At 49.3% G+C, this 23,170-nt stretch overlaps 1 protein-coding gene across 1 annotated transcript; it reads left to right on the forward strand.

The window, feature by feature from the left end:
• The first annotated feature begins 16,675 nt into the window (after positions 1 to 16,675).
• Positions 16,676 to 20,958, forward strand: BAMBI (BMP and activin membrane bound inhibitor). The gene is made up of 3 exons (XM_082311419.1): positions 16,676 to 16,760; positions 19,705 to 19,995; positions 20,442 to 20,958. Exons 1-3 carry the CDS (start codon positions 16,685 to 16,687, stop codon positions 20,858 to 20,860), a joined length of 786 nt encoding a protein of 261 aa, XP_082167545.1. The 5' UTR covers positions 16,676 to 16,684; the 3' UTR covers positions 20,861 to 20,958.
• Positions 20,959 to 23,170: the final 2,212 nt, after the last annotated feature.

A 23,170-nucleotide genomic window follows, 5' to 3' on the forward strand; every position in this document is an offset into this window, starting at 1 on the left:
CCTCCAAGGTAACATCAGGAGCATGCATCTAAGTCATGAATTTTGGGGTAGATTTCCTGACCTAAGCATGCTGTCCCCACATGCCCATGTAGCTTTAGGTAAGTTACCCATCAGTGACATCTCTACAATCTTCCTTCACTTTCCTATCCCACCCCCATCCCCCAATCCCACCCCCATCCCCCAGCAATCCCATCCTCTGAGAGCTCAGCACTTCCAAGGTCCCAGGTCCTGCAGCAGAGGTACCAAAATAGCAGTGTTGGGTACCATGGAGAAACGCAAATGTCCATTACAAAATATTTTCAGTGGTATGTTCAAGTTAAAAAAAAAAAAAAAACAAAACTTTTTGGAGACATCAAAAATTGTGGAGACTTGACTGAAGTCTCTTGACTTATGCAGGAATGCTTCTTTCAATGTTGAGATGACACTTTTAGACACAAACTTGAGTCATTTATTCCTGTTTCTTTGGCAATGATTTTAAAGCATCAGCTGATAAACACGATTTAGAAACAGCCCTGTTTTGGTAAGCTTGACACTTGGCCACCTGTCCACATTTGGGCTAGAGAGATCTAACCTTGATCTTAACCCAGTCCTTCTGAGATTGGAGAAATTTGGTGGCCTCAAGTAGGTCAAAACATGAACTCTCTGAAGAACTGACTGTAAAGAAACAAGGGGACAGAGTTACCATCTCTTTCATAATATTCAACACAGGAAGAACCAACCTCATTATGTTTTCATATATATTGAAAATAGACAATATGTGTTCAACTGAATAAGAAAAATAGCTAAAATAATACAGATGAAAATGTTCACATGCCTCCTTTAAAATGTTAGTGTTTTTAATGCCTAACACACATACTAACAGCAAACAAAACCAGTGGTGTTCATGCTTGGGAAAAAAATGTCTCTCTGAAATGTTGGGCTTCTCTTACCCATATGCAGGTGCCTATTTAAAGGAGAGGCCAGCTCACCTAGATGAATGCCAAGACAATCTTGTAGTGAAAAGAGCTTATCTCTAGAATTGGTGCAGTTTGCCCAATTTCTGTTGTTGTGAGACAAGCAGCACTGGCAGCCAGAAGCAATACCCTTGTTCAGAAACAGATGAAGGGTTTTCAATGTGGCTCCTCCTCTTCACCTGCTTTAAGACTTTTTCTCTTTTAGTCTTTCTAGATCATGAGAAAACTAGTCTGACTGAGCTGAGTTTGTAGGGAATCCCAGCACAGTCGCGTAATCCCTCCAGCCAGAGCCATCTGCTGCTGCTTCTCCAGCTGCATCAGTTTAATGAGAGGTAGCATCTCTGCCCTCTTTTTGCAGCTTAATGAGAGAGCAGGACGCAGCCAGGCTGGGAGAGGGTCTGTGGACCCTCAGCCCCAGCAGCTGGGAGAGAATAGGGGCAACAAGGGGGAGTTTCACACAGCTGATGGCTGGGGCTGGGTCACAGTCTGCGAGGCAGGAGCAATGAAACAGAGCTGCTGGAGCTGAGATCTTCCCTGACCTGCAGCCATGAGGGCCAGGCCCACATGGTCACCACAAACATGCCATGCTTCAGCCCAGATCCTGGCCTAGGTTACCCAGGGCTGGACTTCACATTTTTCTGCTGGTGAGAGTGAGAAGAACATCCTCCAGTGTGGAGAGTAGTGCTGGGGAAATTTATGTAGAAGCAGACTGCAAGAGCTGGGCAAGGAAAAGTCAGATGGAGACAGGTCCATCATCCCAAAGACCCAGATGGGGTGGATATAGAGGCCTCCAAAGGAAAAAGCTAGGAAGTTGGAGGTTTGCAGCAACATCGCTAATGGGAGAGGAAACGCTGCTCTGCAAAGAGGGAGCAGTCACTGCTTTGGTGGTCATACCTGCTCCTTAGTAGGGAAGATTGCCTAGATCCTTGCCCAAACACAAAGTAAGGACCGAATGTCATTGATGCGGACGGAAAAACCACACACCTTAACCTCTATGCAATTTGTGGATATTACACCAAAGAAGATACAAAGGATGGAGTTGGGAGCCCCTCTATTGCTTTCGCAGGGGGTTACGGGCTCTAGCAGTGATGACAAAAGCGGGGAGGAGTGCTACGGCTGTACGTGTTTCTGCAGGCTGCTATACCAGGAAAATCAGGTGGACCAGATTGCCTTCCAGCAACTCGCAATGTCATCTAAAGCACAGAGCATGATGGTCATGGAGGGCTATAATCATCTGCATGTCTGCTGGGAAAGGATGAGTGGGATGCAGAGTGGCCAGAAATTCCAGCGCTTGTTGCCATGAGTTTCATACATATATGTGTATATTCCTACTTACATGAATAAGATGGAAAATGAATTTTTTCCACCTTCTTTATATATATAGAAAATAATTAAGAAAGAAATTCTCAGTTTGAGTCTAACCAATAGAGCAAAACACGTTGGGTGTGAAGATAAAATGTAATGTTTGTACTGCTCAGGAATACAAAGTGAGAGAAGAGCAAGCTAAAGACAAAAGTCTTGAGTAAAATCAGAATTAGTAGGTAATTCTAGGGAGGAGCCTAAAGTAAAAAGGAGTTAAGAAAAAACAGTAATTTCTTTAAATAATGATTTTTTAAAAGTGCTAAGAGCACCCAAAGAAGTGGTTCCAGCATGGATGAACAACAGAAAAAGCAGTAAGAGGTGATACTGGCTAAAATGTGATCTCTTCTTTCACAAGGTAGGAGTGTACTGAAAGTGAAAAGTAGGTTTCTGGAAAAACATGGGATGAAACACATCAGTGAAAAGAAAAAATGTGCACATTCAGTCAGGAGAGACCACTGCAGGAACATGGCTGGGGAGCAGCCTGCAGAAAGTACATTGCAGGTTGTCCAAGGGTCCGTCCAGTGGATCACAAGCTGAATGTGGTCACTTGTGGCCCATCTGTCAAAAATGGCTTGCCTAGTGATGCCAGCCTTCCCGAATTCCCTCTCCTGCCAGTGGAGTCTCCTCCTACAAAGAAACTTGGACCGCCTTAGCTAGACAACTACTCTGAAACATCCTCTAGAGTAGCCTCTACGTTTGTAACAGGGAGATTAGCATCTTTTTTAGGGAGTGGTTTTCAGGATACATCCCAGTGTGTTGCTGTTGCAGAAAAGCAGCAAGCTCGGTGGTATAAACCATGTTCTAGTTTGCAAGATACAAAAAAATCAGGCAAAGAGGTTTCCTTGCTCTCCTTAGTGCAAGGAGGGCCCGAGGTGGTGCGTGATGTCCGTATTTGTAGACTGCAGTTTGGAAAGAGCCTGGAGGAGAACACGGACAATGATCTCCAAAACATGACTTGCTAGAGAGGCCTGAAAAAAACAGGGGTAGTTTAGCCTGGGGTAGCCTAAGGGGGAAAGAGGGGAACACGCAATATGCAAATCTTCAAACACATAGAGGGCTGTTGCAAGAAGAGAAATGTGTTCTGTGTCCTTGGCAGGTAGTACAAGGAATAAGTGGGTTAGGCTGCACCAAGGAAGACTTGGGTTGCTGTCTGTAATAAGCTACAGTAAGTAAAGAGCTGGGAAGAGCTGCCCCGGGAAGCTGTGGGGTCCCTGCACTGGGTGCCAGTGAAGAGCATGTGGGACAGGCATCTGCTGTAGGGAGACACGATCCTGCTCTGGACAAGGAGAAAGGCCTTGATGACCTTTTAAGGTCCTTCCTAGCCCTCTTTCTCTATGGGTTTTTTTTTTTTTTAATCAGCCATTACTTTTATTTTTCCTTGGTTCTGAAGTGATAATATATGCTGAGATACTTTATTGCTGCCTGCAGCTCTTTTCTTGTCATTTCTGGATGATTATAAATGAACTTCCAACATCTGTAGAATTTGATGGCTTCAATTTTGGATGCTGAACAAGTCTCACACACTATTTTATGTACTGGAGCAGAAATCCAGCGCGGGGCAGGGCAGCACTTTGTATAATTGAGTGCTTTCTGAAGCTGGATTGAGAAATAGGGTTCATTTCTGTTCCTTTCCTCTATTCTTAAGGGGTCAAAGAAGATGGTGTCTGATGACTTCCACGGGGATACGGCTAGTACTTCCTAACGCTTTTCTGGTAAGGGCACTGTTCAAGAGAAAGCCAAGAGAAGAGAAGGTCTTGTGTATTGAGGTCTACTGGACTCCTGCAGTGTAGCACTCTGTCCACAGTACACTGCCTTCTGCTGAGGGAAAACAGTCTGCTGAAGTAAGTGTGATTTTTCCAACGGGGATACTTTCGTTACTGCTGGGTGTGCAAATTCACCGACTCGTTCTGGCTGTAGGTGCTGCACAGCTTTTACCAATGACTTGCTCTGCTTCCCATGTCTGCCACATTCAGATCTGGTTTGTAACCACCGCTCTTTGGCAATATATGAGTGTTTCTGTGGCAAACAGGAGCTTAGCGCCATTAAATTCCCCTGAAGAACCCCAGTCTTAATTGTTAAGGTTGGAAGAAACGAGAAGCTTGTGAACGAGTTATTGTGCTTTCTGAATCAGCTGTAGGATTGTTCTTGGTAATGGTCCAGCGAAGTTTAATATTGTGATAAGAGCCATGGGGGCTGGTGACAGAATTACGTGTTTCACAATTTATAGAGAATCAATCGCTATTTATTTCACTTGCTTCAGAGCTGGCATGTGCCATTTCAGGATTCAGCCTCTTCAGGATTGTCACCTGCACCACAGCTGAGAAGACACAGGTCTTTTAATCAAATATCACAAGAATTAATTATTTTGGCTGTTTTCTGTACTGGGCTTTGGGGATCTTCTGGAAAAAACACGCTTTATAAGCAGAGGGTATCTCCTGACATATTATCTGCCAGTCCCCGCTGGTTGCTGATGGGAAGTCATTGCATACCACTGCGTTTTTAAGCAATCCGTGCTGAGGGAGTCTGAGGCAGCTGTGTAGTTTTAAGGATTAAGGTAGGACCTTGGCACAGTTTCCATTTTCAGATTTCTGACAACCTCTTCTTTCAACACAAATGAAGTAAATCTCTGACACAAATGTAGTATGGCTCCAGATGTGCCAGCAAAGAGGGAAGGAGCACGCTTTCTGAAAAAGCCACGTCATTTGCGCTTTCCTAATTATGTCATTGAAATCAGAAAGGAAAAAACTCAATCAGCCACGGTGAGATATTCCTCATCCAAGTGTTCCTGTGGGATGGCCAGGGACAAAGTAGGCCACAGGGAGACTTGTTTTCTGGGCACAGTGCAAAATCCTGAGCTTGGCACGCTGGAAATAATGATCTGGTTTTGGAGCAAGGTATCATGTTTTGGGAATGGAAGTATGAGTGCTGTTGCAGAATTGGCAAGAAGGATGCAGGGGGCCCCTTTCCACAGAGAAGAGGGATCCTGACAGCACTGTCTGGCACGGGGGGTGTCCCCGCAAGGCTCCTGCCCTCCTGCCACCAGCCAAACATCTGCCCCTCAGACTTCAGGTGCATCTCAGCCTGTTTGCACTCCCTCCGCACCCACCCCTCATCTCCAGTTCTCCCCAGCACCTCTGCAGTGCCAGCTGGGCTCGTCGGCTTGTCAAGTTGCAAACCAGTAGAGAGGACCGCAAGGACAATTTTTCACATGTGGATGTTTGGCGGCGCGGGTGCCTGTCAGTCAGCATGTCCTTAGCCTTCATTACTGCATCCCTTTTTCCTGGCACGTCTCACCTTGTTCCTTCAGCATGGTGCTGGGGCCAGCTTTTCTCACTGCGGGGTTCATGCTCGAATCTGCTCGCTGCTTTTTGCTCTGGTGGCTCATTTCTCGCCCTTCCTCCCTGCTAGGTTTTTGGGCTCCTCTCCATTTTGGCCTGTTTTCACTCTGCTTCACCTTGTTCAACTGCTTAGTACATCTTCCCATTGCTACTTTCTAGCGTCATGTGTAAATACAGGGAAAAATAGTGTGAGCAAGAGGAGAAGCAAAGGTGAGTTCAGGATTTTGGGGAGAGGCCTGAAGAGTGTGTCAGTAGGGATGATCTTGAGCTCCTTTAGTGCTGACCATACATGAAGAGCAGAGATTTACCTGGGAGCCCACCAGCACAGGGAAAGTTGTGGATAGTTCAGTCATTGCAATGTGCCCTGTAATGGAAAACAGCTTAAAGCTGGGAAGACAGATGGCTTCATGTAGCACCTGGGATTTGGAGCAGCCAGCATTGGCTGGGTGGGCTTTTAACCCTGCAAGAAGCCGGAGCCCTTATAACACTTGAGATCAACTTTTAATCATCTGTGAGCTGTCCTCTTTCCTGGGTAGCTGCTTGGCAGTGCCTATGGCACGAAGTCTTCACAAAGTCCAGACTGGAGCTCAGAAGAAAGGAAAAAGGCCATCTTGGCTCTGTAGCAAAAGCATCCAGGTGAGTTCAGTGCAACCATTCATAGGACATATTGCATGCTGGCATCCTTGAGAAAGCTTTCCTAACACAACTGATGTTTCTGGTGCAAATACCTGCTTTTGTTCTCAGCTCCTCGCTATTTGCCATCACTGCAATATTTTCATCACTTTCCCCAGCCCCTCTGCTGAGAGTGGGGAGAATAACCCCGGCCTCACCCCGAGCACAGGGCTGGCACCAAGCGAAGAGCGGCCCTGGAGCCGCGCGAAGCCCAGGAGCCCTGCTGCTGCCTAGCGTGCCCGTGCCGGCCGGTGTGCCTGGCAGCCCCCATGCGACAGGGAAGCAGCCTGAAACGGTATCACATGCAGCTTTACATGCCACAGCTCCACAGCTGGCACAAGAGTCCCAGTATACATTTTCAATATATTTCTCCAGACAGAATGAGGTGAGGGGGAAGGTGTGAAGGCCAGGGGAGAAGGAGTAGTTGCACAGTAAATCACTTAATGTAAGGGATGAACTGTGGAGGGGTCTGCCAACTCCCGGGGAGCGGCGGGAGGAGGAGGATGTGTGCGGTGCTCTGGAGGAAGGCTCACCTGGCAGGGCGCCCAGCCTCCTGTCCACAGCCCCCGAGCTCCTTCAGCTGGCGCTGGCGTTGTTCTCATCTTCGTGAGTGACCCTCCTTCTCCTTCTCCCCTGTTTCTCTCTCTCCTTTGCTCTCCTACTGAGCTCCCCTTTTGCTTTAATGGTACAACAATGCCGCCTGGGGCACGCACGGCGACTCTGGGAGCCTGAGTGCCATCCCTGCCGCGGCAAGGGGGACAGGCAGAGCTGCCGGGCGGACAGGCTGAGAAATCCCGTGCCAGGCTCCTCGGGGCTGAATCGAGTGGTGTCTCCCGCTACTGGAAAGAGAAGTGTTTCGGTTGGCATTTGCGTCATGAATTAACTGATGTTGTTTTAACCCAAGGGTTTCAGGAAGGGCAAAGAGATTGGGTCAAATGAAACAGTGCTGGCTGGACATGGTACCGGGGGCAGAGCTGGTGCCAGCACTCCCCTCTGCCACCCGGTTCTGAAAACAGGGTCCTCCTTCCCTTGGCACAGAGCATGAGTCCAGCTTTGTTTATGGGAATGCAATTTAAATGAGTATAACCTATGAATATAACCTAAATAAATACTTATTTAGAAATGCAAGTATCTAGCACTAACAACAGGGATACTAATTAATGCAGATGTTTGTGTCTGATTTTTGTCACGCTAATAGCCGGTCCCTAAGTGTTCAGCAGCAGTTTCCCTACCATCAGTTGCTACCTACCATCAGTATCTAAAGCAAAGAAGATAAGACAAAGCAGTTGGCCAGCACGCTCACAGTCTATGGCAGGCTGGTATATTTGCTGAAGGCCATAATTCAGCCTCTTCATTGCTTTTGGTAGGTAGAAGCTTTATCCTCACAGCCCAGCTCACTTTGACTCTTGGACTGCAACAAAGCTGCTCTCACTACCTCCTTTTTACAACTTCATTGTGTCTATAAACAAAAAAGGAGGAATAATAAGTGAAGGAAAACTGTTCCCTCCCTAAATGTGTGACAGCAGTGAACAAAAAAACGTGGAAGAGCAGCACGTTGGAAGTACGGCAGAGGAAGGTGATGGCAGCCTGGAGAAGGCAAGCACCAGGCGCGTTCTGCAGCACAGCGGTGTGAAGCTGGAGGCTGCAGGCAAGGCTCGGTGGTGGCTGGCAGCGCTGGCGCTGGGGCTCTGGGCAGCACTTTCCCACTCCCCACCTCCAGCGTGTTTAACTCTCATGTTTCACTACTGCTTTGCAAGACTTCACCTGTGGGGAGGACCTCAGCTTAATGTCCTGCTCTGCTATATAATACTCTGCATTATAAAGGATGCTCTGAAAATAATCAGGACTGCTTTCTTACTCTGGGGCTTCTTAATTTTGGTTTTAGCTCTGTGTAACTCTCACATGTCTTGCACTCTTCCCTTTAGTGGTTATGAAAACATAGGGGCCACACTTCTTCCCCCTTCCAGGATAATCAGCTTTCTCAACTCATCTCCCTGGCCCCCTCGCTGCCTCTCGGCCCTGGACTGTGAGGAATTTGAGTTTCTGTTCCACTTGGTATCAATTTCTGCCAACACTCTGCTTCCCTCCACCCATCCTTTCCTCTGCCTGACCTGCCTTTGATCTCACAGTGCTTCTACGGATGAACCCCTGTGGCATCTCAAGATGTTACTGGCAAGAGCTGTGTATCCTTCTCCTCTGCCTGAGATTATCCTCTCCATTGAGGGTGACAGGACAGCGCTCAGACCTGTTCCTTGGGTGCTTCAGTGCTGGGCTGTGGATGGCAGGGATGGGTGACCCCTTCTGCAGTCCCTGCCGCAAGGGTGGGGGTCCCTAAGGGAGAGCTGGCAGAAAGCTGAGGATATGACCATCTTCACCCTCCCTGGTTAAACCCACCAGAGGTGGTGGGTTTGGGTCTTCAGATGCTGCCCTGCCCAGCAGCTGGGGTGTTCAATGCCTCCAGCCTGTTGCATATCTGCCAAAGCTCGCAGCGGTTCCTTTTTCCCTGTTATTTCCCCTTTTTACATTTTTCTGACTCCCAGTTATCAAAATTACAAGCTGTCTCTGATGTAGTTACTGCTCCTGCCCTAGAGCCAAAGGAGGGAAGCCTCCACGCTCTCCGTTCCTGGCCTCCCTGGCCAGCCCAGAGCACACCACCACATGCTGCCAGAACCTAAGCTAGTCCCCAGCCTTTACTGACTCACAGCCCTTCACGTCCCCTGTCTCACAAATACTCATCTCTTCTGCTTTCCACAATAAAGTGAGAATTAAGGTTTTATTCTTATTGCACGGCTGTGCTTAGATGTCCTGCTGCCTTCTTTTTCAAACAGCAGCTTTCTGGGGCTGAATTATTAAGGTCTTATTAAGATACTTATCCATCTTCCTGAAGGTGCTGGCCCTTGCTCTGAGATCTAGCTCTGCCTTTGGCCTTTTCTATTACATTTGCAAATGCCTGTCAGAACCGGAGCTTGGTGTAAACTGGCAGAGTGCTGCCTGCTTAAGTAGATGAGACTCCAGTCTATTATAATGTGTATAGGCTTTCCCGACTTGCATTGACTGCCTTGTCTCTGGCATTTGGCTCTGAAATATGTGGCTCAGAAAATAGAGGTTGAGCAATAAATATTGACTAATACTGAGTAACATATCACTGGAGAGTTTCTTTATCTCCATCAAAGGCTTTTAGAGCTGCCGTTGTGGAGGGGCTGCTGACAGTAGTGATTTGCAAGAGCAGAGAGCGGCCTGGCATAGCCCCCAGCCCCTGCAGAGGGGCCCGGGTCTTGACTGCTGGGTTAAGTCCTCCAAGGCACTGACATCTGTGATCAGACCTCGAGCATGTGCAAATATGAGCCTGAGACGCTTCCTTAGAAAGGTAACAGGCTCTTCTTCTCTAAAGAGGCTCTGGGTTGACTGGCCTACATGACTATTTCACTAGATGTCCTATATCCAAACTATAGCTTTCTGTAATAAACATTACTTGAACTGTATGTTCTGTCCTGTTACAATGATATTCAATTTCCAGGTTTTTTTGGCTGTGTCGTGACTCCAGCGCTACCTCTCTTCTCCCGCATCCATGCTATGCTGTGTCAGGACATAACTAATGGTTTTTTGTGCTTGGGATCTAAAGTGAATTCCTAATAGTTGCCATACCTTATCTCTAGACACCCGATAACTCAGATCTGATAGGTGGTGCTTGACTTTTTAGGTACAGTTTATGAATTCTGACATGTAACACCTTTACGTGGATGTTTCACAAGGCGATGGCTGAACCCTGGACGTCAGCTCCTGCGCGCGGGATGCGGCCGGGGGTAGGAGCTGACGCCAGCCCCGGTGTGCCACCGGCTCCTGCGCCGCTCTCGCTGTTCTGGCAGCGGGGTCACCTATTGCTGTGCCCGCAGGCAGCCGCGTCCCCTTGCTCAAAGAGCGGCAGTAGCCCTATCCAGCACGTGGTAGCCTCCCTGCCTTTGCCCGAGTCACCAGGCTGGCCGTACGAGAGGGCTGCGGCACCTCCCTGCTAGGGCTGCCTTTGCCAGCAGAGGGCAAGACGTGCCCGCGGTGAGCCCGCAGCCGCCGGCCCCGGAGCCGCCGCCCGGAGCCGGGCCCCGCCGCGGCCGCTGCTGCCTTTCCCGGCCCCGGCTGCATTCATCTAAAGGAGGGTTCAGTAAGCCCGTCACGGTGCTGGCGGCTTACTGACCCCCCCAGCTACTGAAGCTGCGAGGGGGTCTCTGCGCATAAGGAATCAAAGGCGAAAGTGCAGTCCTTTAAAGACTCTGCCAAAAGCTGGTGCGAGCTCTACTCTAATATCAGCAAATGTGCAGGCCAGGTGCAGTGTTAGAGATATAGAGACACCTACACCGTGCCCAGGCAGAGCCACAGGGGAACGCCACGGGGCAGGAGCCCCTCTCCAGCATCCCTCCCTCCCCTCCGGGTGAGCCGCTCCCCAGACCCCCAGCCCACCGGGGAAGCTGCGGAGGAGAGGGGCCGGGGTGGCAGAAAGGGGGGTGCAGAGGAGGCATGAAGGTTAAGGGGCTGGGGCTGAATTTGTTGCCCTGCAAAGGGACGGGACAACATTTGTCCTTGGCCGTGATTTGGTGCTCAGCGTGTGACTTTCAGCAGAAGATGCTACAGACACAGGAGTCTCCCATGGCAAGGAAAAGGAGGGCTCCGTGACCCCAAGACCAGTCAGATCTAGAGAGATTCTCCCAAATTCATCAACTCCAGTGCTGCTGAGCTATCGAGAGAGGAGCCAGACCCATCCCGGGAGCATCTGCGCTGCAGCAGGGGGGGCTGCAGCAGGGGGGGCTGCAGCGGGCGGGGGCTGCAGCAGGGGGGGGCTGCAGCAGGGGGGGCTGCAGCAGGGGGGGGCTGCAGCGGGCGGGGGCTGCAGCGGGGGGGGGCTGCAGCGGGGGGGGGCTGCAGCAGGCGGGGGCTGCGGCCCAGGGCAGGGCTGGCTGCGGGCTGCAGGCGGGGAGCCGGGCTGGGCTGCGGCGGGGCAGGCCGGGCTCGGGCTGGCTCCTTCATGTGTGTCTCACTTGGTATTGAATGATGTTAAGCAGAGCTGGAGCTGGCGCCTCGGCCTCATTACCTTCAATTACAATAATTGTTGCCTCTCTCCAGTGTTTTGCATTTCTCCCCGGGGGAATCTCTCTGCTGCTTCTTTGCCAGCCTTGCTCCAGCTTCCCCCTATCGATTGGATCGCTCTGGCCCCGGTCCTAGGAGCGATGCCTCCAGGAGGATAAATGCAAATCGTCCTATTGATTCGGAGGAGCAGGAGTGCAGCTCGTTTGGGGGAGGGAAGTTTAGTTTTAAATGAAAAGAAGTAAACTGATGAGCATGGCAGGAAATGCTTCACTTTCTGGGGCCCTTAAAAAGTGTCTCTTTATCATCTCATCTCCTGTATCTGGGGGGGATGCAGGTTGGTGCCACCTGGATGACACACCACATGCCCACGGAGAGGTGGATGCTGCTAAGCAGCCACTAGCCATGTTTCCTATTCATTTTATGTGAACAGGTATCACTGAGCATCTCTGGAACACAGCTCCCCTCCTCCAGTTTGCAGGTAACCGAGTTTCACTGGGGACATGCTAATTGCTGCTGAAAGTGAGCAGGCGTGCAGTGTGCAGGCCTCCATCCACCCCTTTGAACTGCCCCAGTTACCGGGGATAAAGCTCCCTGGGAGTTATTCACCTGTGGGAACCTGCTCGGCAGCCTGTCTGTCACAGGGGAGCGGCTGGGGAAGGAGCCAGGCCTTGGGCTCTGCGTAGTCTTAGCTCCTGAAGTGGCTACTTGATTCAATAAATCCATGGCCAGCCCCAGAAGTGGGAAGCCAAAGAAATTGCACAGAGTCATATTATGTTCCCTGCCCCCTGGGCTTTATGTTGAGCATAGCTATGCTAGCTTAAGCCTTAATTATTTTTTAAAGGCAATAATCAGCATAAATAAAGGTAATTCAGTAGAATTAGCTTGTGTGTATCATATCCAAAATGCTAGCAAAGTAACTGGGAAAAGAAAGTTGTTTGTTGGCTACTGCTGAGCAGTTAAAAAATACTACTCTGAGTAATATTGCTCCAAAGATGCTTTAAACAGTCCCAATGCTTTTTACTCCGCATCATTTCCAAATGAGAAATTCCCAGCCGAATCATAATTGCAAGGTACAAAAAAGAATGGATCTGGTGCATGTACATTGCTTTTGACACCAATTTGAAATGACTGCAGTGTAACAACACTAACTTTTCTTTGCTAGTGAAATCAGCACCTTATGTGGCAGGACTGGCAAATGCCAGCGTGCACGTGCAAATCCAGCAGTATGCAAATCCTCAGCTCCCCGAGGAATGCGGGTTTCCCCAGGACAGGGCTGCTGTGATGCCCTGACTACAGAGGTGAACTTGGGTGGATTTCCCATCTGCAGTTGTTATCCATTTTTTGCCTACATTTTTTTGATGGGGGAGGAGGTTAGTGGAAGGGTTCAAACAGGCAGAGAATACTGCGTTAACATGGTTGTTTTTAGAGGTGGACTGAGGGGTTACATCCAAACATTTGGGGGAAGAGGTGGCCAGTTGCCAGCATGCCAGGCAAGTTTATAGAAGGGTGAGGAATTCGTGATAATGTTCAAAGCTGCCAGATGAAGGAATTACTTTTCACTGCAAGCCGTTTTTCTAGGGCTAGTTGCTTAAATCAGGGGCACCTGCAGGCTGAGGTTTCAACTCCTTTGAGTCAGTTTTGCAGGCACGCTGCTGCTGCTGGCACATACGCGGTAGGGCAGGAGCAGCAGGGACAGGCGTTGATGCCAATTCATGTGAAAAAGAGAAAGGGAATATATGAAAGAAGCAATACAAAGGGAGGAGGTTGATTTTTTTTTCCCCAGAGTCAGAAAGGAGTTTTTCTGTTGTTCAAAGTAATGTACTCAAAAACTGCTGCCAGCCTGGCCTCTGTCTTGGCTTGTCTTATTTTCCTCCTTGATCTAGGAAAGACCTAAACCCCTCATGCCAGCCATCCTCTCATGCCTGTGCTGGGGCTCTCAAGCACATGGAGCTTCTGGAGAAGGTGGTGGATGTGGTCTAGGATTTCGTTGGAGGGATTTCACCAGCTGACATGGGGAGGGAGGCTCTTGCGTGGCTGCACTGCTCACATGCTCCTGGTGGAAAACAGAGGGCCTTTTCTTGAGTGCGATTGTAGGGGAAAGCAGGCCCTGGGCTGAGCGGTTGCTCACCTGATAGGAGAAGCCCCAGTCTGGAATAGTTCAGGACCTTGGATGCTCGTTTGAATTGGTCTTTAAGAAGGACTCATCAGTTCTTAAGTCCTCACGGCAGAAACTTGGCCTTGAAACTATTGGCTTGTGAAATGAAATAGAAGATCCAAACTAGCATTTGAGTGGCCTGCAAAGCCTCTTTGGACAGATCTCTTCTTTTGGTTGGGAATTTCATCTTCTTAAAGATAAAATTTTGAGCTGAGGCAGAGGGGAACGTGCTCCTGTGAGATGCTTCCCAAAGCAGTCCTTTTCCCTGAGGTGCCCAGAGGCTGATTTTGCAATCAGGTCCTTCGTTCCTTTTGGTTTCAAAGGGCTTTGCCGTATCTGGTGGGAGGGAGCGGCCCTGTGCTCCGTGGGGCTGTGCAGTCCATACCAGTGGAGGCTCCAGGCTGCTCTCCCATGGCTGCTGGAGACACGTCATGCGGCCTCGGGCTCCTGATGCTTTCCTTGATGGTTCCTTGTAGTCATTATCCCACATTCCTTCTGGTTGCAGAACATGTTGTTATTATTGCTTTGTGCCGGGACTGTCTCCTGTCCCTTTTTACAGGCCAATCTGGCCCTGTTTGCTCTTGCCTCTAAAACAAAAGCAAATTAGCGCTGCGGAAGCTGAATTACTTTGTTTATGTTATGGTCTGTCAGAGGACCCCACGCAACCCTTGCGCAGCTCCCCGAGAACCAGCGAGCAAGGAGACACGATAAGTCAGTCAAACCCTCCTGACACCCTGGCTTGATCCACAGCTTCCCAAAAGGAATTTAAATTAGTTGCTCTGCAGGGAACCAAGGCTGGGGAGTGATCCCTGCAGCCCCTCCGTCACTTGTGGCACTTCAAGCACGCCTGTAGCATACAGAATTAGCAATTTTTTACAGTAAATTGTAGCTCACAATTCAAACTTGACAGCTGTCAATGAAATTTGCTGCTGAAAACTGATCTTGAGCACATTGCCTTCTGGTTAGTCTGTCCATGCTCCCTTGGCCAGGATGTTTATAATATTCAGGGAGTCTCTCATGTTACTTAGTGCAGTAATGTGGCTCCACGAATAAAAGCCATTTCCAGTCTGTCGGTATCACATGTAACAAATGAGATCTGCTAAATGCGCTTGTCACCAGTGGCAGGAACAGAAGAAACAGAATTGCGCATGTTGCTGTAATGATTCTAAGTTATAATGGATGATATTTTTGTATGTTTGCAAATGAGTGTCTGATAGCTGGTGCCAGAGTGGGAGATATGGCTTGGCTGATCTCGCTGTTTTTGTAATTTCTAAACAGAAACAAGAATTAGAAAATTACTTTGTGGTGGAGTGCAAATATGTATAACATAAGTGTAAAGACTGCGGTGCAGCACACGTGTATCTATCTTATACATATGCAAATCCCAAGACTCGCAGTAAAACCATTATAACGTGTGATGGCATCAGCACTAATTAGCTGGAGATCCAGTCTGTTCCTCTCTGCCAAAGTAAACTGGAGTTATCTCAGTCTCTGATTTCATATTTCCTCCTTTCTCTTTCATGGGAGGAATGTCTCTGTCACAAGGTATTATATCCTGAATGGAAAACGTCTTTGAAAACTCACAAAACATTTGAAATTAAAATTCTAAAGTCTTTTTTGTTATTAACTTATTATCTACACATCATCCGACAGCTTTAATACTAGCTGCGGACCAAATATTTAAAGCATTTTGCCCATAAATGGGAAACAGTCGGTGTGCAAATGCTGTAGAAATCAAGGCTTATAAAATGTAATGAGAACAGAAAGGAGAAAACTAAGTTAGCAGAGAAATTTTAACTATGGGGCACATTGTTTTCAGGACCAACACGTGAAGGAAAACTGTCCAAGCCAAATATGACCTACGGGAGCTGTGTCAGAGCCTGGTGGTGGAACATCACCCTGTGCTTCCATCCCCAGCAGCTGTTTTTCAAAAGGAAACGTGGGAAGGAGAGCAGAGACGCTGCGGGTGCGCTTGCTGGCGGCTCTGACCCACGGGCCTGCGGCGGCTGCGTGGACGTGACGGCAGCGTGGCCGCCGCCGCGGGCCCGAGCCGGAGGAGCGTCCCGGGCCACCAGCGCGGTGCGGAGCCGGTGGGACGGAGACCGCAGCCGCACCCCGCTTTCAGCCGAGTTGCTGTTAGCTGCGCGCCGCATCAAGCCCAAACGTGGGTTTTTCATAACCTTGGAAAAAAAAAAAAACAAACCCGGCTGGGGTGAAACCTCTGGCATCCCGGGTGTTGCAACACTTGCGCATCCTGGCGCAGCCGTGGGTGTCGGGAGCAGAGAAGCCGGGGGGCCCGGCGGCAGCGCCCCGAGCGCGGGGCAGCAGGCGCAGACGGGGCGGACTCGGCCCCGCTTCGTTTTGACTCTGCCTTTCATCCCGAAGCCTTTGCAGGGCTGTTTATTCATTAAACACGGCTCTGCCAAGCTTGCAGCCAGAGCCATTACATTTGCTGACGAAAACCGGCATCGCTGCCTCCGTAAGGGGGTTATTTCCGTGGAGCCCACCCTCGGGGCCCCGGCCAGCCCCGAAACTACCGCAGCGAGCGGTGGCTATCTCGGCAGAGCCCCGGGCAGCCCGGGGCCGGGCCCCGCGCTGGGCGCCCACCACCGCACTCAGCGGGGCTGGCGGCCCGCGCCCCCCCCGCCCCGCCGCCGCCCGGGGGCGCCGCGGGGGCCGAGCCCGCCGCCGCCGGGGGGGCGTGGCCTGGGCGGCGTGGGCGGGGCGTCCCCGCCCGCCTCCGAGCGGCGCGGCCAATGGGGCGGGGCGGGGCGGGGCAGGGGGCGGGGCGCGGCGGCCCGGCCCGCGCCCGGCGCCGGCGGTATTTACGGGGCGGGAGGCGCCGCCGCCGTGCCACTGAGGCAGCGCCCGCCGGGCCGCAGCGTACCCGCCGCCGCGCCTGCCGCCGCTCCTGGGGACGGGGCCTCCGCCGCGGAGGAAGGAGGGGAAGGCGGAGAGCCGCGGCCGTCCCGTCCCCCCTGCCCGCCGCAGCGGTGGCCGCGCAACGGCTCTGCCCGCGGGCGAGCGGCTCCTCGGTGCTCCGGCGGGGCGGGCGGCGGCGGCTCGGCCGTGCCTGCGCTGCGGGCTGTGGCGAGCGGCGCCGCGCCGCGGGTCGGTCGGGCGGGTAAATGGATCGCCATTCCAGCTACATCTTCATCTGGCTGCAACTGGAGCTGTGCGCCATGGCCGTCCTGCTCACCAGAGGTGAGACCGCGGCGGGGGACCTGCGGCCGGGGCAGCCCGAGGGGGCGCGGGGTCTGCGGGGAGCCGCGCCGGAGGAAGCGGGGCGCCTGAGGGGAGCCGGGCGCGGGGGGCCTGCGGGGAGCCGGGCCCGGGGCAGCCGTTGAGGCGGCGGCGGTGTCAGGGCGGCGGGGCCGGTGCGGCGGCCGCCCCCCAGGCGAGGCCGGCGGGAGCGGGTGGGGGAGCCCCTCGCCGACCCTTTGTTGGCGGGCGGTGGCGGGGAGCCGCCGGGGCTGCGCCCTCCCGCCCCGTCCCGTCCCTCCCCTCCCACCTGGCCGCCGGTGTCGGTCAGCCGGAGCGCGGCGGCCCGCGGTTGTCAAGGCGGGAGCGGCGGCCCGGCCCCGGGCGAGCCCGCGGCGCCGAGGGGCGGCCGCGCCCTGCCCTGCCGGCCCGGGGCCGGGCCCGCGGAGCGCCCTCCCGGGCAGCGGCGGCCCGCTGGCTGCCCGAGGCCGCCGTGCGCCGGGGAGGAGGTGAGGGGATCAGTTAGCGCGGCGGCGATGTGCGACGGTATTTATTTATTTTGGAAGGCAGGCTGTAATTAGCCCTAAATAACAGCCCTCGCAGCGTGCAGGGGGGAGCCTGCTGGCCCCATCAAAGCGGGCAGAACAGGGAGTGACTGAGTGATGTGAAGTCGCAGATACTGAAACTATGTGCCTGATAATGATATAATTAGGGGATCACAGACTTCTGGCTGCTGTTGACTTCAAAAGCTTTAAGAGAAGCCTGCAGTCTCTCCTGTAGCCATCTTGACTAAAAGCAGACATTTTTCTTTAATAGCTACATACAGTAACAAGAAAGAGGAGGGAACAGAAGGGCATTGTTCACTATTTCAAAATACTAAATACCCTTTCTGGCCTTTTGCATAGCACAGGAAGAAACTTTATGAATTGACAGAAATACAGTTTTAATACAGTAATACAAAGTCCATTCTGTTTCACTGAAAACGTGGCTTTAATTAAAAAGCAGTTGAATTAACCTGATGACTAGCCTGTCAGATTTTGTTTATAAGATTGTCTTAGGTCAATAAAATGTAGAATTCTAAGTGTGATTGTATAAACAGTCAAAGTGGAAGTACGTGCGTTTCACTTTCTTCCCGTGCTGAGGCTCACGAAAGGACTGTCAGCTCTGGTGCTGTTCCTTGTTCGCGTCTTATTTTTAACTCTCACACAGTGAGAAAGCGATTTAAATTATTTTTTCAGGGAGAGTAGGGGAAGACCTCGCATAGAATGCTTAGAAAATGATTGAGTCTTTTTTTCCATAGCATGCTGCATGACAGTGTGTGTGAATTCACGAAAAATTAGGTTACTTAGCCTAAAAGCCCAAGGGAATTGGACTGGAGACAGTGAGACACTCCATCATTTGGCTTCTATTAAGCAGAGTTATTAAAGAGCAGCGGGAACTTCAAGGCCTGGAGCCTGCAGTAGCATTTTGGGGAAAGTATTAAGGTAGGCTGAAGAGGGGAAGCTAACTTGGTCGGGGTGATTTTTAACGTCTTTCAGAATACTTTTTAGGTATGGGGTGGTAGGAAGCATCATAAGAAGGGGGTGGCAGCAGGGAAGCCTGTAGATGGATTTTTTTTCTTTTTTGAAGTGCAGACTGTAGAAGGAAGCCATCTGACAGTTCAGTTGACTTTGAAAGCCTTGGTGCCGCTGTGACGGCAAGTACACCAGGCACATTAGAAGTAGTTTTAAGTTCACTCTTCTAAGGGTGGCTCCAAAATCTGGCTTCCTCCTAAACCTTGGATCGATGGCACATTGAATTATGTTTGAGTTGAAACTTGCCTAGAAAGAGTAAGTTTTCCCTACAGCACAGGACACATAATTTGTACCAGAGCAGTTTGGAGAGCACAAAATGAAGAGTTTTATGAAGGGAACTTTTTTATCGCTTCCTTCAGAAATTTTTGAGGTTTCCTGTGAGATTTTTCATAGAGCCGGTAGAGGATTTTCAGTCTAAGTGTTTCCCCTTTTGACCGCATGTTGGATTGCATGCGAAATTGAGGAGGGGCAAGGGGGAGCTTTTAGCCTCGCCATTTCACCCCATTTAGTAACTTTACATTTGACTTGAGAGACATTGACTCTAGCTAACAGATTAACTATAAACTGCACTGTTTCTGGTTTATAATACTGATTAAAAAAAACTTTGCATGAAAGGCTACTTAAAGAATTTTTCTCTTTCTGGAGAAATTACAAATAGTTGCCCAGTTTCACACAGTAAAAACCTTCCTGACTGGGAGACTTAGATGGTAATGGTTCTAGCTAATAGCTTTATAAGGTGTTAGTTAAACCTTTTAAATTTTGGCACAGTATTGAGAGGTAATAAACAATTCAGCAGTTCCGATTTTTTTCATTTGTCACACAAATATTTAAACCTAGTATTTTTGTTGTGCGCTTACGCCCAGTTAAAAGAAGTGTTACCTTTATAAAAATAGAATGCTGTTCCTGTAGTAATGGTTTAAAACGTAGATGTGACTTCCTTATAGGACTGAAGGTGTGTATTGCTTTTAAAACTGGGATTTCATTTTAAATGTGGTTTAATGCAACTCTTGACAGCGAGTGTAAGTAGCTATAAAATGGTCTTGTTAGTTATTTACCTTGGAAGAAAAGACACTGTGACCTTTCTTGCTCCCCCCACCCTCCCCCAATCCCTGTTTTAGTGAAATGTTCTTGCTTTAATTCAAAGAACTATAGTACTAGTAATTAAAACAAGTGCCCCAAGGCATTTGCAGGGATTAAGGTTACAACGAGGTAGGTACTGTGTGGTGATGCTCTCGTGGATTTACAGTCTAGAAGAGTACCCCAAAACTGGCACTGAATTTGGTTGTGCAATGCTTCTGGCTAATAAGAGTACCTAGCAAGGTGTCCTTAAAGGACCAAATTCTTACCTTTCTTGCACAATTTTTATTTTTTAGGTGAAATCAGATGCTACTGTGATGCTGCACACTGTGTTGCAACCGGCTATATGTGCAAATCTGAGCTTAGCGCCTGCTTCTCCAGACTGCTTGATCCTCAGAATACACATTCCCCGCTTACTCATGGCTGCTTGGACTCTATTGCAAGCACAGCTGATATCTGCCAAGCCAAACAAGCACAAAACCACTCTGGCACCACCACCATGTCCACATTGGAATGCTGTCATGAAGATATGTGCAATTACAGAGGACTACATGACGTTTTGTCTCCTTCCAGGGGCGATACTTCAGGTAGGGCAAGGAAGCTTCAGTGAAATCTCTCTTCTGGCCATCAGGCTGTTGGCAGTCAAAACCTTGTATGTCTGCTGTTGATTTAGTTGTTAACGTAGGTAGAGACACCAGGGGGAGAGAAGTGGGTGGCTGGATGCAGGGGAGCAACTCTGCTGAGTAGCTTTTTTTTGTCTGCTATTAGAGGTCTGTCTTGCCAACTTGACATTGCTTCTAGGAAGCAATGACAGTGGTGTTCCCAGTTAAATCAGCTATCAGGATAAGAAATGCCATGTTATAAACAGCCTGGGCCAGAAACTCATCTTTTTCTTTATGGGAGTATTTTCTGCAGATAGTGCAGAGTGTGTAGGTGTGGCTCCTTAACTTGTCAGTGTGGTGTTTAAGGGTGTTGCTTATATATAAACCAGTTGTTGATACTGAAATAAGCTTTGCATCTTTCCCCTTTGCAGGACAAGGGAGCAGATATCAACATGACAGCAGCAGGAATCTCATCACCAAGGTGCAGGAATTGACCTCTTCGAAAGAGCTATGGTTCAGGGCAGCTGTAATTGCTGTTCCGATAGCTGGTGGGCTAATCTTGGTGCTCCTTATCATGCTGGCCTTGCGGATGCTCAGGAGTGAAAACAAGAGACTGCAAGATCAACGACAGCAAATGCTCTCCCGTTTGCACTATAGTTTTCATGGACATCATTCGAAAAAAGGGCAGGTGGCAAAATTGGACTTGGAATGCATGGTGCCTGTGACTGGTCACGAGAACTGCTGCATGACCTGTGATAAAATGAGACATTCAGACCTCAGCAATGATAAAATTCTTTCGCTAGTCCACTGGGGAATGTACAGCGGACATGGGAAGCTGGAATTTGTATGACCAATTATTTTTTAATCTGAGCTAGACTTACTCTCTGAACTCTTGAAGGCCTTTGGGTTCTGCTGGACAGGAGCACTTTATCTTAAAACAAAAACTCTCATAAATCATCTTTGAGAAACAAAGGACCTCTGCAAACAGAATCTTGGATATTTCTTCTGAAGGATTCCAAAAGTTGTCTTATTTGCACAGAGTAAAATACACTCAAATGTATTGTTTGCTTTAAAGTTATAAAAGCAAAAATTAGAAGTTGTAAACACTGTCACCAGGGTTAAGTGAACTGTAGGGAGCTGAGAACTGAGTTATTATAATAAACTGTATGCAAGCTCCTATGTTTCCTGACTTATTGTAAAGATTTTTTTAAATATATATATTTTGTCTGAAACTTGCTTGTGACTTTTGTTTTGGAAAACAATTTTTTTTTTTTGGGGGGGTGGCAGGAAACAAATCAGGGTGGTATGCATGGTAATGCTGTGCATAACAATTAGATTCTGAAAACAAGAGTCTATTTTCCTACTCTGTGAGGGAAATTAGGTGGTTATTCCAGAACGAGGGTGGCAGCTTTGTTGTTTAATACTTAAAGTAGCAGCGAACCCACATCCTCAATTCTTGGCTACTGCATTTTGCTCATAACCTGGGTGAATTCTTCTGCAGCTCTGTGATAACTATTTCTTCCTCTCTGATGAAGTGCTTCCTCTCCCAGTGCAAAACATGCAGAAAATGGGTCCTAATTCTTTATAGCTGGTTTTCCTCCCTCGTTTCACAATTCTTGTTTTCTGTGATCTTTTTTTCCTTTTGTACCTTTTACTTTCAAAATTTTTTTTGGGGGGGGGGGGGGGGGAGAGGAAGGGGAGGGGAATCCCCAAAACCACAATGCCTGTTCTGCTGTGTATTTTTTTTTTTTTTTTTTTCCCCTGCTGATGACCCCTCTGGGCACACTGGAGAACATCTGCCTTGCTCTCCTATAGTGTAACTCTGTATCACATGCTGCTGCTTTTGTGTGGGACTGAAGAATCAACAGCCTACTCACTTTAATCTCTGGCTCCTCCTTTATGATACTCTTGCATAGGTGGCTTTTCTTCCCTGCCAGTATTTGTGCACTTGGTTGTTTCTTACTCCTTCAGCTAGTTGGCTTCACTTGATCATTTCATTTATTCAGTGCCTAGTTGCTAAAAAACAAACAAAACCTCTGGGTTATCCAAGGAGCTTATTGGATTTATTTTTTTCTTGCTTTATTGGGCTTTGTTGCAGTAATCAATCAGAGTAGACTTGCTTAAAAGGCAGATGCCACATCATGCTGAAAGAAGGGTCCAAAATGCTACTGCAGGAGATAAAACTTGGCGAGAGTCTAATGTTCACCTATGTTTTAAACAGCTTTAGAAATGCTTCTGCCTCCTCTTGTTCTGGTTGTAAAGTTGAGCCTCTGCTGCCACCAGTGAAAAGGGGATGGCACAAATGGGGTTACAACAGCCTTGTGGTGACGCTCTGATCTGGTACGCTGCTTACTGCGGTAGATTGCTTCGGGATGTGCAGCCCGAAATGCAGAGGGGTGTAAGCCGGGGAAAGCTGCCCCTCGAAGTCACAAGCTGGTGTTCCTGGAAGTGCACTCAAACTCTGTGGTAGGCTTGTTGGAGATCAGTTGGTCACTTGGCTGTGCAAGCAGAGGTATTGATACTGCGAACTCACCCGTACAGTTAAACACTCGCACCGGCCGAGTGCGGTGAGAGCCTTGGGAATGCCGAGGTCCCACCATGCCCACGTCTGCAGTATTAAAGTGTAGTTTAGAAGGATTAGTTTTATCTACGTGCCTCACGCTGCTGACTCTTCTTGCTTCCTCAAAGTGCCTGGAGAGTTGCTTTTAATGCAGAGAACGATGTTCTCTAATTTCTACCTTTTCCTGCTGCTAAAGTTTAAGAAATTACGTGGCTGCAAGTGCTGTTGGAATCTGGCCTGTGGTCTTCTGGCTGACCTTTCAAAGTGCGACTTTCCTATAAGAGCTCTGCCCTTCCTTTGCACTGATCTGAAAGTCTAGGGCAGTTGTCTGCTCTGCCAAGCGTATTATTTTGGGGAATGACTGGCTGGGAACTCGGTGCTGAAAGAGACAAACCTGAAATACTGTCTGTCAGGAGTAGCTGCACCAGTAGTTCCAATGACTAGACAAGTTAGAAGACCTGATGGCTAAACCTTTTCAAGTGCTTTCTCCAGAAATCTGAGGGAGCACGTTATATAGGCATTTAAGCATCCTGTGACCTTCACCAGTCATTTGCTGCTGATTTGAATACATAAGGGCCTATTTATGCTTGCCATTAAAAG

The sequence above is a fragment of the Platalea leucorodia genome, assembly GCF_965183815.1.
Source record: "Platalea leucorodia genome assembly, chromosome: 1".
Taxonomy (NCBI): domain Eukaryota; kingdom Metazoa; phylum Chordata; class Aves; order Pelecaniformes; family Threskiornithidae; genus Platalea; species Platalea leucorodia.